At 28.4% G+C, this 13,117-nt stretch overlaps 2 protein-coding genes across 2 annotated transcripts; both read right to left on the reverse strand.

The window, feature by feature from the left end:
• Positions 1-10,359: 10,359 nt before the first annotated feature.
• Positions 10,360-12,308, reverse strand: LOC120281338 (auxin-responsive protein IAA21-like). The gene is made up of 5 exons (XM_039288186.1): positions 12,227-12,308; positions 11,336-11,565; positions 11,096-11,237; positions 10,887-10,948; positions 10,360-10,721 (listed from the first exon to the last, which is right to left on the reverse strand). Exons 1-5 carry the CDS (start codon positions 12,304-12,306, stop codon positions 10,684-10,686), a joined length of 552 nt encoding a protein of 183 aa, XP_039144120.1. The 5' UTR covers positions 12,307-12,308; the 3' UTR covers positions 10,360-10,683.
• A 4-nt stretch (positions 12,309-12,312) lies between these two features.
• Positions 12,313-12,758, reverse strand: LOC120281029 (auxin-responsive protein IAA27-like; the record flags this gene model as incomplete). Its single annotated transcript, XM_039287977.1, has 1 exon — positions 12,313-12,758. A coding segment is annotated over exon 1 (327 nt), but the record flags the coding sequence as incomplete, so codon positions are not given.
• Between the last annotated feature and the right edge of the window lie 359 nt (positions 12,759-13,117).

Consider the following 13,117-nt stretch of genomic DNA (forward strand, 5'->3'; position numbering starts at 1 on the left):
GTGAGTTTTTATTAAATATTAAATAAAAGATTTAAATTTAACAACTTCCTTTTAAAAAGGGTCGTGTATATATATATATATATATATATATTATTAAACAATTTTGTAATAATAGAACATGTTTTGTGTTTTTTTATTTTTTTTTTAGAGGCATAACAATTTGTGGGGGCAATTTTTGCATTTTAAATCATTATTATGACAGTTTTAAACTAATATAAAAAAAGTTCTCATACAAATAATAAAATTTAAGAAAAAATTATTAAAACAATTGTGTACTAATAGAACATGTTTTGTGTTTTTTACTTTTTTTTTTTTTAAGGCATAACAATTTGTATTCAAACATGTTTTTTTTCCAAAAAATTAACAACATAATTAAAATAAAAAAACAATGAACAAAATGAAAAAAAAAAACCTAAATTAATGACAGATGAGTTGTAATTAAGATGAATAATGTAGAGATCCTCAATCCTCTGTCCATAAATTATTAATCTATGGATGTTGATTTGGACTGTTAGATTGAGATCCAACAGTTTTTTAATTCAATCAATTATTTATATTGTAATCAAACAAATCATAACCGTTCAATCATATTCTTACTCATAGTTAAAAAAATAAAAACCAAAACAACCCTATTACTACCTGCCTACGGACGTTCGCATAGACTCTTCTCTCTCTAAATATAAACAACTATTTGAGTGTAAGACCAATCCAAGAATACATAGATTAATGTGGTGCTTGGGAAACTAATTTCAAGACAAGAACTTTTGGGGGAAAAATTAAAAATTGAGCTTTTATCTTAAAAATTATATTTCAAGATAACATTTAATTTTAGTTACTAAATAGAAACACTAAACACTCATCATGTGACACTATTACTTATTTATCTATTTTTGAAGGATATAGACATCACTTCAAAATAAGGATGCAATAGCGCACCATCTATAACATTTTCATTTTTCAATGAAATAAATATAAACTTTATAAAACTAAATTAAATAAAAAAATATTACAAGATGTATACCAACACAACAACTCCAACGTTCCCATTTTACATTTTCATTTTTCCGAATGAGATAAATAGAAATTTTATAAGACTAAATTAAATAAAAAAATATTACAAGATATATAACAACATAAAAACTCCAATATTCATCTAAAATTCCCAGAAAATTGATAAAAGATTTTTTATACTATTATTTTTAATTAATAAATTATTAAAATACATAATTATAATCAAAACATACAGCTATTATATTTGAGTGAATATAATCTCATTTGTTTTGATTTAAAATAAAAAAAACCTTAAATTATATATATATATATATATATATGAGAATAAGTCTGCCTGCATAGTAACGATTAAGGTGCACGAATTCATAAGCACAGTGCATCCCACTTTTCACTGTGCTACTATTTATAAGCACAATAATATTATTTATCAAACAGTACAGTGATCGACCGTTGAATTAAAATCCAACGGTTGATAATATTATTTATCAAACAGTGATCGACTATTTATCAAACAGTGATCTACCGTTGAATTAAAATCCAACGGCTGATACCAACATTTATAGATTTCGATTCTACGAATGTTGATAGAGAGCGCATGAACGTAACCTCCACTATATATATATATATATATATATATATATAGAACGCATGAATATAAGATCATAAATTTTTCTATATGATCTTTCTATCTTGTTGGAGAGAGAATATATATATATATATATATAGGGGGGGGGGCAAGGAAATCATAATTCATATGAAAAATGCTATTTTTATTTTTATTTTTAAATGTTACCTCATATTCTTTAAAAAAAAAAATTACATAAAAATAATAAAATTACTATATTAAATAAATTTGATGTTGAGTGATAATAAATAATATGGCTAGCCAAATATAAATCTCCTCTAATATTTTTGTTATTAAACCTTATATATATATAAATATATATATATATATATATATTAAACTTATCAATACATAATTATCAATATTTAGGATATTAATATAAAAATAAAAAATAAAAATAAAATACTAAAAAATGCAATTGTTATTATAAAATCTCTAAAATAAAAAAACATTGTAGATCTCATGAATTGTTAAGTTTTTTTTTTTCTCTTTGATCAATTTTCTCCAAGTTTATGCTTTATTTTCATTATCGGGATTTATCGTTTTTTTCTGTTTGTTTTATATCTAATTTAATTTTTTAAAATTTTTTATGTGATTATTTGTTGTGTAAAAGTATTTATATTTGTTGAATGATTGTTAGATATTTGTTTCATTATGAAAATTATTGTGAAAAAATGTTATATATTTGTGATTAATTGTTATGAAAATTTTAATTATTCATTATATTATTTGTTAAATAATTGTTATATGTAATAATTAACTTATATATAAATTTGTTTAAAATTGTTTTTTAATTGCTGTTAATTTAGTATTTAACTACTTGAGTTAATCGCTAATTATGTAGATATGATAGCGGATTTACACATAAACTAAATTTTTTTAGATGAATATATATTTTATATTTTTAAGATATTAATTATTATAATCTCAAGTTTAAATTAATAGAATTATTTAATATTTTAAAAAAATTTAAAATTTAAATTGAACACCCCCTCAATTTCAGTTATGTTTCCGCTCTATATAAGATCATAAATTTTTCCATCTTGTTGGAGAGAGAAGATAAAACCAAACTGAGTCGGCTTGGATTTTACCATCGCTATTTTACTATCCTCATAATTATTCATGACTATTTTAGTCTCTAGCGTGAAAATAATGCCTACTATATTCCTTGTGAAAATTATAACTTTATAAATATTCTTTTTAATGATGATCAAATAATCTCTCTAACATTTTAATTTACTTTTTAATCAATATTTTTGATTTTTTTTTATTATTAAATAGTAAGAATATCCGGTCAAAAGACACATGCGCATACTCACCTTCTCCATGCTTGGGAGCAAGTGCAGTGGCGCCGGTAGATGGGGATAAATCACATATAATCTTATAATTTAAATTTAATTTAAATTATAAATTAAAGTTTTAAAAGTGAGGGATGTTTTGGGAATCTACAAAATTTAAAGGATTTTTCAAAAAATTGAAAAGGTACAAGTGCCCAAGTTAAAAAAAAAGTTAGGACCATGCACACAAGCGCATATGCCTTACTTTGCCTAAACTTAGGGATAAATATGAGTTCCTCCCTAAAACAAACACTTTAAGTAAAGAATCAGAACCTTTCATCTGATATAAATTATTAATATACATATATACATAGATTGATGAACGGTTGAATTTTAATCAATCGATCGTCCATTGTTTAATAAACAGTATCACTGTGTTTATAAATAGTAACACAATATTTTCATCTCAACTTTCAAATCGTGATCGTCACAATAACTCAATTAATTTTGACCATCTAACCTTTTTTTACTAGCACTTATAGAAAACTATATACGAATCAAATAAACCATTTTGTCGAAACCACATGACCACGTATATCTGAAACAGTTACAATGGTATTATTGAAACTCGCTTGAACCCGTTCATCTCTTTGTCTCTCTCTGACACTTTCAATTGACGACAGTGGCGGAACCAAGGGCGGCGAGCGGGGCTTCAACCCCACCCCGGCTCCGGTGAGGTTGCTTTCCGGCACTGATGAGTTAGGTTTTTTATATGTATATATTGATATTAGATAATATTTTGTTTGTAATCAATTATCAAGTAATGTCAATGTGCTTGAGTGGTTAGTAGGAATTTGATGATTAGAGTCCACTTAAGTTCAAATCCAAAAATTATAAAAATAAATTAAAAATAAAAAAAATAAGTTGATAATGGGTTGCAATGTTAAGTTTTTGATACTTTACTAATTAAAAACAAGTTTTTATTTTCAAAAAATTGCTAAAATTTTAAATTTAAAATAATTTAAGCAAAAAATTAAATTGATAATGAGGCATTGAAATTTCAAATTTTTAATAAAAATTTATGAATAATATTAATAAAATTTATAAAAATATTTTAATAATGTAACAAAATTAAATAGATAATGGGTTGCAGTATTAAGTTTTTGATACTTTTAACTAATTAACAAATTTTCTTATTTTCAAAAAGTTGTTGAAATTTTAAATTTTATAAAATTTAAGAAAAAAAATTAAGTTCAGGCATTGAAATTTCAAATTTTTAATAAAAATTTATGAATAATATTAATAAAATTTATAAAAATAATTTAATAATTTAAAAAATTAAATAGATAATGGGTTGCAGTATTAAGTTTTTGATACTTTTACTAATTAACAAGTTTTCTTATTTTCAAAAAGTTGTTGAAATTTTATAAAATTTATGAAAAAAATTATATTGATAATGTGGCATTCAAATTTCAAATTTTTGATAAAAGTTTCTGAATAATATTAATAAAATTTATAAAAATAATTTAATAATTAAAAAAAAAATTAAGTTGATAATGTGGTTAGTTGTTATAATATAATAATAGACATGCTAAAGTGAATGAATAATTGCTTAATTGTTTTGTTGAACATAATTATTTTTTTCAGTCAGATACATCATGATAACGATAATAGTTCAAATTATAGTTAATGTTTTTTTTTTCACTATATGTATATTAAAATTGTAGTTATATTATTGAACTAATTTTTACTGTAGATAATTATTTTATTTGATAATTGTTTTACACTTTGACTACAGCCCCTCTCTACCGGTATGTTCTGGTTCTGCCACAGGTTGACGATATATATATATATATATATATACACACTTTCAGTTGACGATATATATATATATATATATATATATCATATAATAAATTTGAAAAAATAAAACTGGGGTTTCTTTTTGGTTTATGACCAACTTTTTTTTTATATATATATATAAAACTGATTCCTCATAAATGCTTTCTAGCATTGCACACATAATTACCTGAGAAGCATTTTGGATATTTTAGAATTAATTCAATTAAAAAATAATAATTTTTTTATAAACAAAAAGATCAGTATGTGGTCTGTTGAAAGTAGGATCATTAAGTTTAGACACGGAGCCAAAAATTTTTTTAAGAGGGGCCAAAATTTTTTTTAAAGAAAACTAAATTTTTTTTTAGAGGACAAGTAAAACATGAATGAGACAAATATTAGATTTTTATAAATAATTTTTTAAAACTATATATTTTTAAAATAAAAAAAAATATATATATATATTAGAAAATCAAGAAAACTATAATTTTTTTAAAATAATATATATATATATATATATAGTGATTTTTAGAAAATCAAGTTGTCGCATAATAAATTTTTCAAAAAAAAAACTATTATTATATAACCAATTTATTAAATATCAAAAGATTAAACTATATAATTTTATAATTTTTTTAAAACTATAATATTCTTAGCATATATATATATATATATATATATATATACTAATTTAAAAAAAATCAACTTGTTATTTACTCATCAAACAATAGATTCTTACAAAAAAAATAATTATATAAATCAATTTAAAAAATATTAAAGAACTAAACAATAAAATTTCACAAAGTTTTTTTTTCCTAAAAATATTAATTTTTATATTATATGAATTAATTTGATATATATATATATATATATATACATATATAATTTTAAAAAAAAAAAAACAAAAACGAAAACTTGGGCATGGTCCCCCTTCGCCCACCACTAGCTCTGCCCTGATTGAGTTAAAGTTTGGTTATTTGGAATTGTTTTAATATAAAAGTTTATAACTTATGGCTTATTTGGATAGCCCAAAATTATGGCATAATCTGTATAATATCACATAATTTAACATTTTCTGAGAATTATGCCATAATGATTGTTTGGATACTTATTTTAAAATATAAAATTATGACAAGTATTATGGCATAAAAAAATATTCCACTAAAAGTGGAATAATTTCTTATTGTAAAAAGTCTCTCTTTTTTTACTAAAGCCACTAGTCATCGATCCGCCGATGGTCCGGTCGACCACCGGTGACTGGTCACCGGTCGGGCCGGCCTCTAGCCACCGGTCCACCGGGGATTCGGCCGGCAGGTCTCCGGTGACAGGTCAGCAGTCCACCGGTGGTCCGGCAGGCCTCCGGCGGTTAGGCACCGGTCCACCAGTGATCTGCCATCGGTCCGGCCGCCCTCCGGTGACACGTCGATTGTCCACCGATGGTCCGGTCGGCCTCCTTCAGTTGGCCACAGGTTCACCTGCGGTCCGGTAACCTACAGGCTGGCCTCTGATGACCGGCCACCGATGGTCCGGCCATTGGCCGACGATCCACAGTTGGTCTGGGCGGCGACCAACCAGCAGTCCAGTCGTCGATCACGCCAGTCTCCATAATTTTTATTATTATTATTTTGTTAACCGAACACTCATATTGTAAGAATAAAATATGCCACAATTTCTATAATAATCACTTGCACTTTCTACACAATTTTGGTAAAATTATACCATAATATTGATTATAATAATTATTTTAAAATTAAAAATTAGTACTATTAATGGTAGTATTATTAATTTTAATAAACTGATCTAAAATAATTAATAAATATAATTCATGTAATTTAATCCAAAAATCTATACAAATATTCTTGACTTGGAAATGTTTTTCTTATTAATTTTTTTTACATATGCACCTATTTGAAAATGTGAAATTACAAATATACCATCACTACTTATAGGCTCAATCTTCTAAGGACATACTTAGAGATGCAATCTAAGAATGTTGATTGTTAGTCGGTTCTGAACACTATCGTAATAGTTACTGAATTAATCTCAACCATCAAAGTTGATTTCTACTGGACCTACAGTCTTGGGTTGGCAAAAATCCAGGTCTGGACAACTACATTATAAGTAACTAAATTAGATGCTCAGACCCGGCCCGGTTTTAAATCCAGACAAGTGTGACTTGCCCAGACCTGGTTTTTTTAAAAACGGGTTGTCCAAATGTACTAATTTTATTTAAATCTTGTAATATACATTTAAAATTAATTTAAATACTAAACTATATACATTTAAATCCGGACATTTAATATACAATTCAATGGCAATCATGAACAAAAGCCCGGCCGTCCGGATATATATAAGAAAAATATGGGCTTGGGTTTGAAATGTATAAAAAAAAACATGAATAATCATATATATATATATATATATATATAAGAAATAAAAAAACAATCATATATGGGCTTGTGCTTTGAATTATGAACAATCATTTAAATGCTAATCTATATTTAATTAGCAATAAAAAAACATGGGCTTGGGCAAGTGGGCTTAACATTATATATATATAAGAAATTTAAAAATATAAAGACCAAGTTGTCCGAATTTAAATCCGGGCCTGGTAGACTATGTCCGGACCCGGCCCGTATTACTAAAATTTTTGTCCAAACCCGGTTTATTTCGGGCCGGACAAAATCAGGCCAGCTCGCCCGAACAAATTATTGCCACCCCTACTGCAGTCAAGAGCATTCAAACTTAAATTAAACCGAAAGAACACCAGATCAACCCGATGAGAGACAGTATAATGTTTCAACTCTGATGCCGGTATTGTTCATTGGGTTATTTCTTCCTGTCTATCTCCTCTCAATTCCCTCTCAATCTTTTATTTATCTGGGGCGTTCCTGTGAACGTCCTTCAGATTACTTTTTCTCATATATATATATTGAACTAAATCGTTAATCTAATTTATGCAAAAAAATCTTTTGTCACATTCAATTAAATCACATTGAAATTTTTATAATCAAATATTTTTCTTAAGTGTTTATATAGAAATTTATATTTTTAAAATAAAATTTATTTTTTATAAATAATTACAAAACCGCTAACTTTTATCTGGCTACATAAGGGTACATAAAAATTAAAAATAAAAAAACCCCTCATATTAGTAAATGATAAATAAAACAAAATTAACCAAGAAAACTAAGGCCCATTTCTCAGGCCAATCAGTTATAAAAAAGATCTATACATGTGTATGTGTGTGAGTTAATTGCAAATTTATATAAATTGTACCTCACTTTGTCCTACTGAAATAATTCCATTCTTTTATTAAGAGATAATTATTTCTAACCAAATTTAAACCTCTGAAATTTGATTATCTTTGTTATCACCAAACTGGACACCATACATGCAAAGGGAATTTTTATTATTTTGAATTTGGATTTTTCCAATTATAGCATGGTGGTAATAGGTTTTTAGTGTGGATTTAAAGTTACAATTCAAGTTCTGCATCCCCAGATGAAGACGAAGAGATGAATGACTGATCTCTGATTTTGTGTATGGTCCTGATTAAGTGCATTTGTCATATTTGTTAAAAAAAATAAGTGATTTTGTGAAGAGAGAATATTTGAAATGAAGAATTGGGAGGAATTAATACTTTTCTGATATATTAAAAATTAATATCACATCTAATAGTTCTGATATTTTTATTAAAAACGTGAGAAAATTCTTAAAAAAAATAAAATAAAATAAAATTGTTGATATGGCTAGGCTACCAGTGCTATCCTAACCTAAGGCATTCCCTACTTCCTAACATTTGAAATCTTTGCACAATACTTTACACCTAAAATCCCTCTCCATGTTTTTTACCCCACTTTGTTATACTTATCCCCAACATGCATCTTTCACAAAATCCTCATCTTATTCTACTCCGGAATCATAATCCAAGGGTATCTTTATTTTTCCACTCTTATTTTACCTATCAAATCCTAATTATCCTACTTGATTATTTATAGATTTTTATTCTAATATTTTCTCCTTTAGAAATGTATGAAATAAGATTTATTTCTAGAGAAACGTTATTAATACATATTTGTATTTATTTGTCTTTTTTACAACACTTGTCATTTTTGAAAATAAAAAAATAAAAAACCGTGAACAAAGAGAAATTGAATAAATAATTTTTTTTAAAAAAAACAATAGGAGACCAATACAAAATAACTACTATAATAATTAATAATAAAGGATTAATCTAAACATGTGATGTAACATAATGTGTATCAATAGTAGATAAGCATTGAACTTAGACAAACGAGACAAACAAAATCTTTTCATAGTACGAAATATAAGATCAACTTGGAACATAATAACATTACAAATAGATATGATAACCTAATTTTAATAAAGCATGTCTATATGCATTCAAATGCATTCATTGTATCAAAGAATAAAACCTTATAAAAAACAAAGTATCAAACAATATTTTCTTTTATTTTTGTGATCTTGTTATCACTAGGTTCAATACGAGCTCTATATATATATATATATATATATATATATAAAACAAAGGATAAAAATAAACTCATTTAAAACTACTCTTTTTTAAAAATATGTGGCCGGCTATGAAACTAACATTGTTATCAATTACTTGACATACATATATTTGTCTTTGTTTAGGTACTAGGTTTCTCATTACATTGAATATGAAGTTTTTGTTTCATTGTTACAAAGTTTAATAAATATTTGATTGTGATTGATAAACAATATAAGAGTAATAATAATTGAAATCAATACCCGGTCTTATATGCTTAAATCCATATTTTCCAAATTAACAGTTGTTTAAATCCATCCTTTTAATACATACTAATCTATTCTCTAATACCACATTAGATAAAATAAAATAAAATTATCATCTAGTCCTAATTTAATCCAAAAACTTAAACCCGATAAGATAAAGAACTATGGCATAGTCCAGTGATATCTCCTGGCTATCTCTTAACAAACCACCTTTATAGCTTTCATCCGGATAACACAAAAAAAAAAAAAAACAAAGAAAACTCGTAAAATAAAAAACTCATGATTATATATTGAAAACTTAGATGGAAATATTAACAAGGACGGACATTTGGTCTCATCCTGATTTTATAAGGGGCGTATAAACAATTACAAATTTTTAAAGGGGTATATTAGAAAAAGAAAATTTTAAATAAGAGAGGCAGGTCCCAGAAGCCAGGTTCCCATGCTTGACTCTGCAACCAAAACCACAGAAACAGTACAGCAGAGTTACAGCAGAGTGGCAGCATAGCCTTGAAACAAAGTGTCCCAAATTTTAGGGCCTTTGTCCCATAACCATCACAGCTTGAAACTTGAAACAAGAGCTCTTCATGTATTCTCTTTTATCTTTTCTTTTTATTTATAGCAATCAATTGAAAATGTGTTCAAATAACATATAATTAACTGTGGATTAACATGTTACAAATGACCAAAGTGCATGTACCAAACCAGCATTCAATAATATTAGCATATGATAAGTTTCACAAAGTATAACATGTTCACCAAAACAAATAAAACAGAATATGATCCGAAAAAGGCGAAGCCTGGTTATATCATACTCTGAATCGATGCGCAGAACAGAAAACGGAGTTTTTGAAGCATTGCAGAAAAAAATTACAGAAGTTTGGAACAACGAACCGATCATCATTTACAACAGAAATGACTAGTGTTGAGACATACAAAGATTAGGATGAATCGATCGGATGAACTTGTGTTCCTAAGAACATTCAGAAAGCTACATGATGTTTGTCTTCTCAGTACATTAGGCTCGGCAAACCATAAAACATAAATATGCGACATTTTGCAAATTAAACTCTAAAAACTTCGGGTGTTTGAGAATTGCGCTTACGGCCTTTTTTTGATTCAATTCATCAGTTGTGGTTTTACTGCTTGCTAGTTCCTGTTTTTGCATTTCTCCATTGCTCTTGGAGCTGAAAGCAGACCAATTATATCACTAATCTTGACATCTTGAATATGATTATAAAAAATATAAGTGTAGAAATTCTCGATTAAAAACATTCCGTAACATAACCAAGACCATTAAACTTAACAACAGTATGATATCATTGACTTTAAATTTTCATAAGAATGCTTACCAAGTCCAATTGCATCGGAACCTGTCATGATCCTCAGTCTTCTACAAGAGTCGGTGAACATTCTGCATTTTCACAATAATTATTAATCAAAGTCTATCCTCCAAACAAAATTATAGTCAAAATTCGGCTTTCCCAAGTAGCGGTAGTTTATCAGTTGCACATGAAGAAATTACAAAGCTACTAGTAGGAATGAAAAATATGGTACTCACTCCCATGGCACATCTCCGACAAGCATCCAGTCTCCGTCTTTGTCTTCGTAAGTAAGCACATATTCAGATCCATTGAGAAGATCCGTCAACCGGCTCTCACTCAATCCATCTCTGCCGGGTATTCCATTGGTACTACACTGTCCTGAAATGTTACAAAATATGTATGCCAGTAAATCTAAACATGAATTGTACTTACTTTCATGCAAACTAATCAATAACATTAGAACAGCAGGAGATTACCAATAGTAAAGCAGCTGAACATTTTCTCAAGTGCCGACGAGAGTTCTTTATAGTTACAGTAAGTTTTGAGATCAACCTTCCTAAGATAAGGAGCTCCATCCATGCTAACCTTCACATAAAGACACCCTGCTCCTTGTTTAACTTCAGCTTCATCCTTGTTCTTCGAAGGGGTTGTTGCCATTGTGTTCTTACGATAGTTTCGAATTGGTGGCCAACCGACAACCTGTGCCCTGTTCCATTGCTTTCATTCATCAAGCTCAAATTTTAACCAAAACTATACTACCATAGTAATCAAACAACAAGTTTGCTTTGAGTTTGCAAATCCATGTAAACAATCCTTACAAACTTTGTCCTGTTTCATTGTACACATAATTGAAACTCAAATCTATAACTAAGCGAGACTAATCTACTGATGAAACAAGTTTTTTCTAGAATAATGTGAATCTATGTTTGTGAAAAAAGAATAGATCTTCTAATGTTCTTGTGTCACATATGATGCATTATAAGACTGAAAAAAAAATTATAAAAAAAAAGGCTATAAAAACAAGCAAAACTTGAATAGATTAGTAATGAATTCAATTCATTAACAAAAATTTCTAAATAAAAAGTTCTATCTCCCACATTTAACAGAAACTAAATACCAAAACTTCAATAGAAACAAAGTACAAACTCTCAATAAATTAGTTTTTTTTTTTTCAAACTAAGAAAAATCCCATCATTCAATCAAAACCACAAAAATGTCAAAAACCCTCTTACCTCCAAACATCACATCCAGAAAAGAGAAAAAAAATCAAGAAACACAGATTAAATACCAATAAAATTCCACTTCCAGTCAAAAAATAACAACAAATTCCTGCCCCATCCATGAAAAACCTCAAACAAAAAACTCACTTTGGAGCAGGAGCAATCCCACGATCAGCATCCTTCCCACCATTCTGCACCTTCTTCCCTCCCCACCGCCCCACCAGCATCGTTCCCCCACTCCCACTCCCCACCCCTCCCTCCCCTCTCGGCGAGTACAAGCCACTACCTTTCCCCACCTCCACCTCCGATCCAGCCCCTCCACCCAACCCCCACTTCCCAACCCCATCAATAGTATCCGAAAACCCTCTCTTCGCTCCCGAAACCAAGCTCTTCACCATCCCTTTGTTTCTCTCCGGCGATTGAGACCCAGGCAACCCAAGCCGCAGCTCAGTCTCCTTGAATCCAAGCTTCCGCTCCTCCTCCTCAACCGGGACCTTCTCCGGCGCCTCCTTCGTCGCCGTGAGCCCGATGTAGTCATGCTCCAGCGGCGGCGGCGTCATCGTCGATTGTTTCCTCTCAGAACTACACAGAGCATCAAGAGCTAAAAAAAGAGAAGAAAAAAAACTAATAAAAAAAAGCGATCTTTTTGAGCGCAAACGAGAGGTTCTTGGCCTATTAACTCTCTCATATATCAACCATTTCTAGGGGTCTAACTGAAAAACATTTATAAACTAGGGACTAGATTCTAAAATGCATGAATATTTCCGTCGTGTTAATAATAATCTATATAAAAAAAAGTAACACCTTGATATGACAAAGATTTTAAGTATTGTAGTAGCCACTGTTTCACGTAGTGGTATGTTATTTGAATAATGAATGAATAGAACTGTGCAAATACTGTATAGAATTATATATATACTGTAAAAATATATTTAGTCTTGTTAATAAATTTATAAAGGGTCATTAAATCACTGTAATTAGTGCATTTTCATATTTTCTGTTTTTTAACACTATTTTATGAATCGGTGGTTATCGCTA

The sequence above is a fragment of the Dioscorea cayenensis genome, chromosome 17 (genome assembly GCF_009730915.1).
Source record: "Dioscorea cayenensis subsp. rotundata cultivar TDr96_F1 chromosome 17, TDr96_F1_v2_PseudoChromosome.rev07_lg8_w22 25.fasta, whole genome shotgun sequence".
Lineage (NCBI taxonomy): Eukaryota > Viridiplantae > Streptophyta > Magnoliopsida > Dioscoreales > Dioscoreaceae > Dioscorea > Dioscorea cayenensis.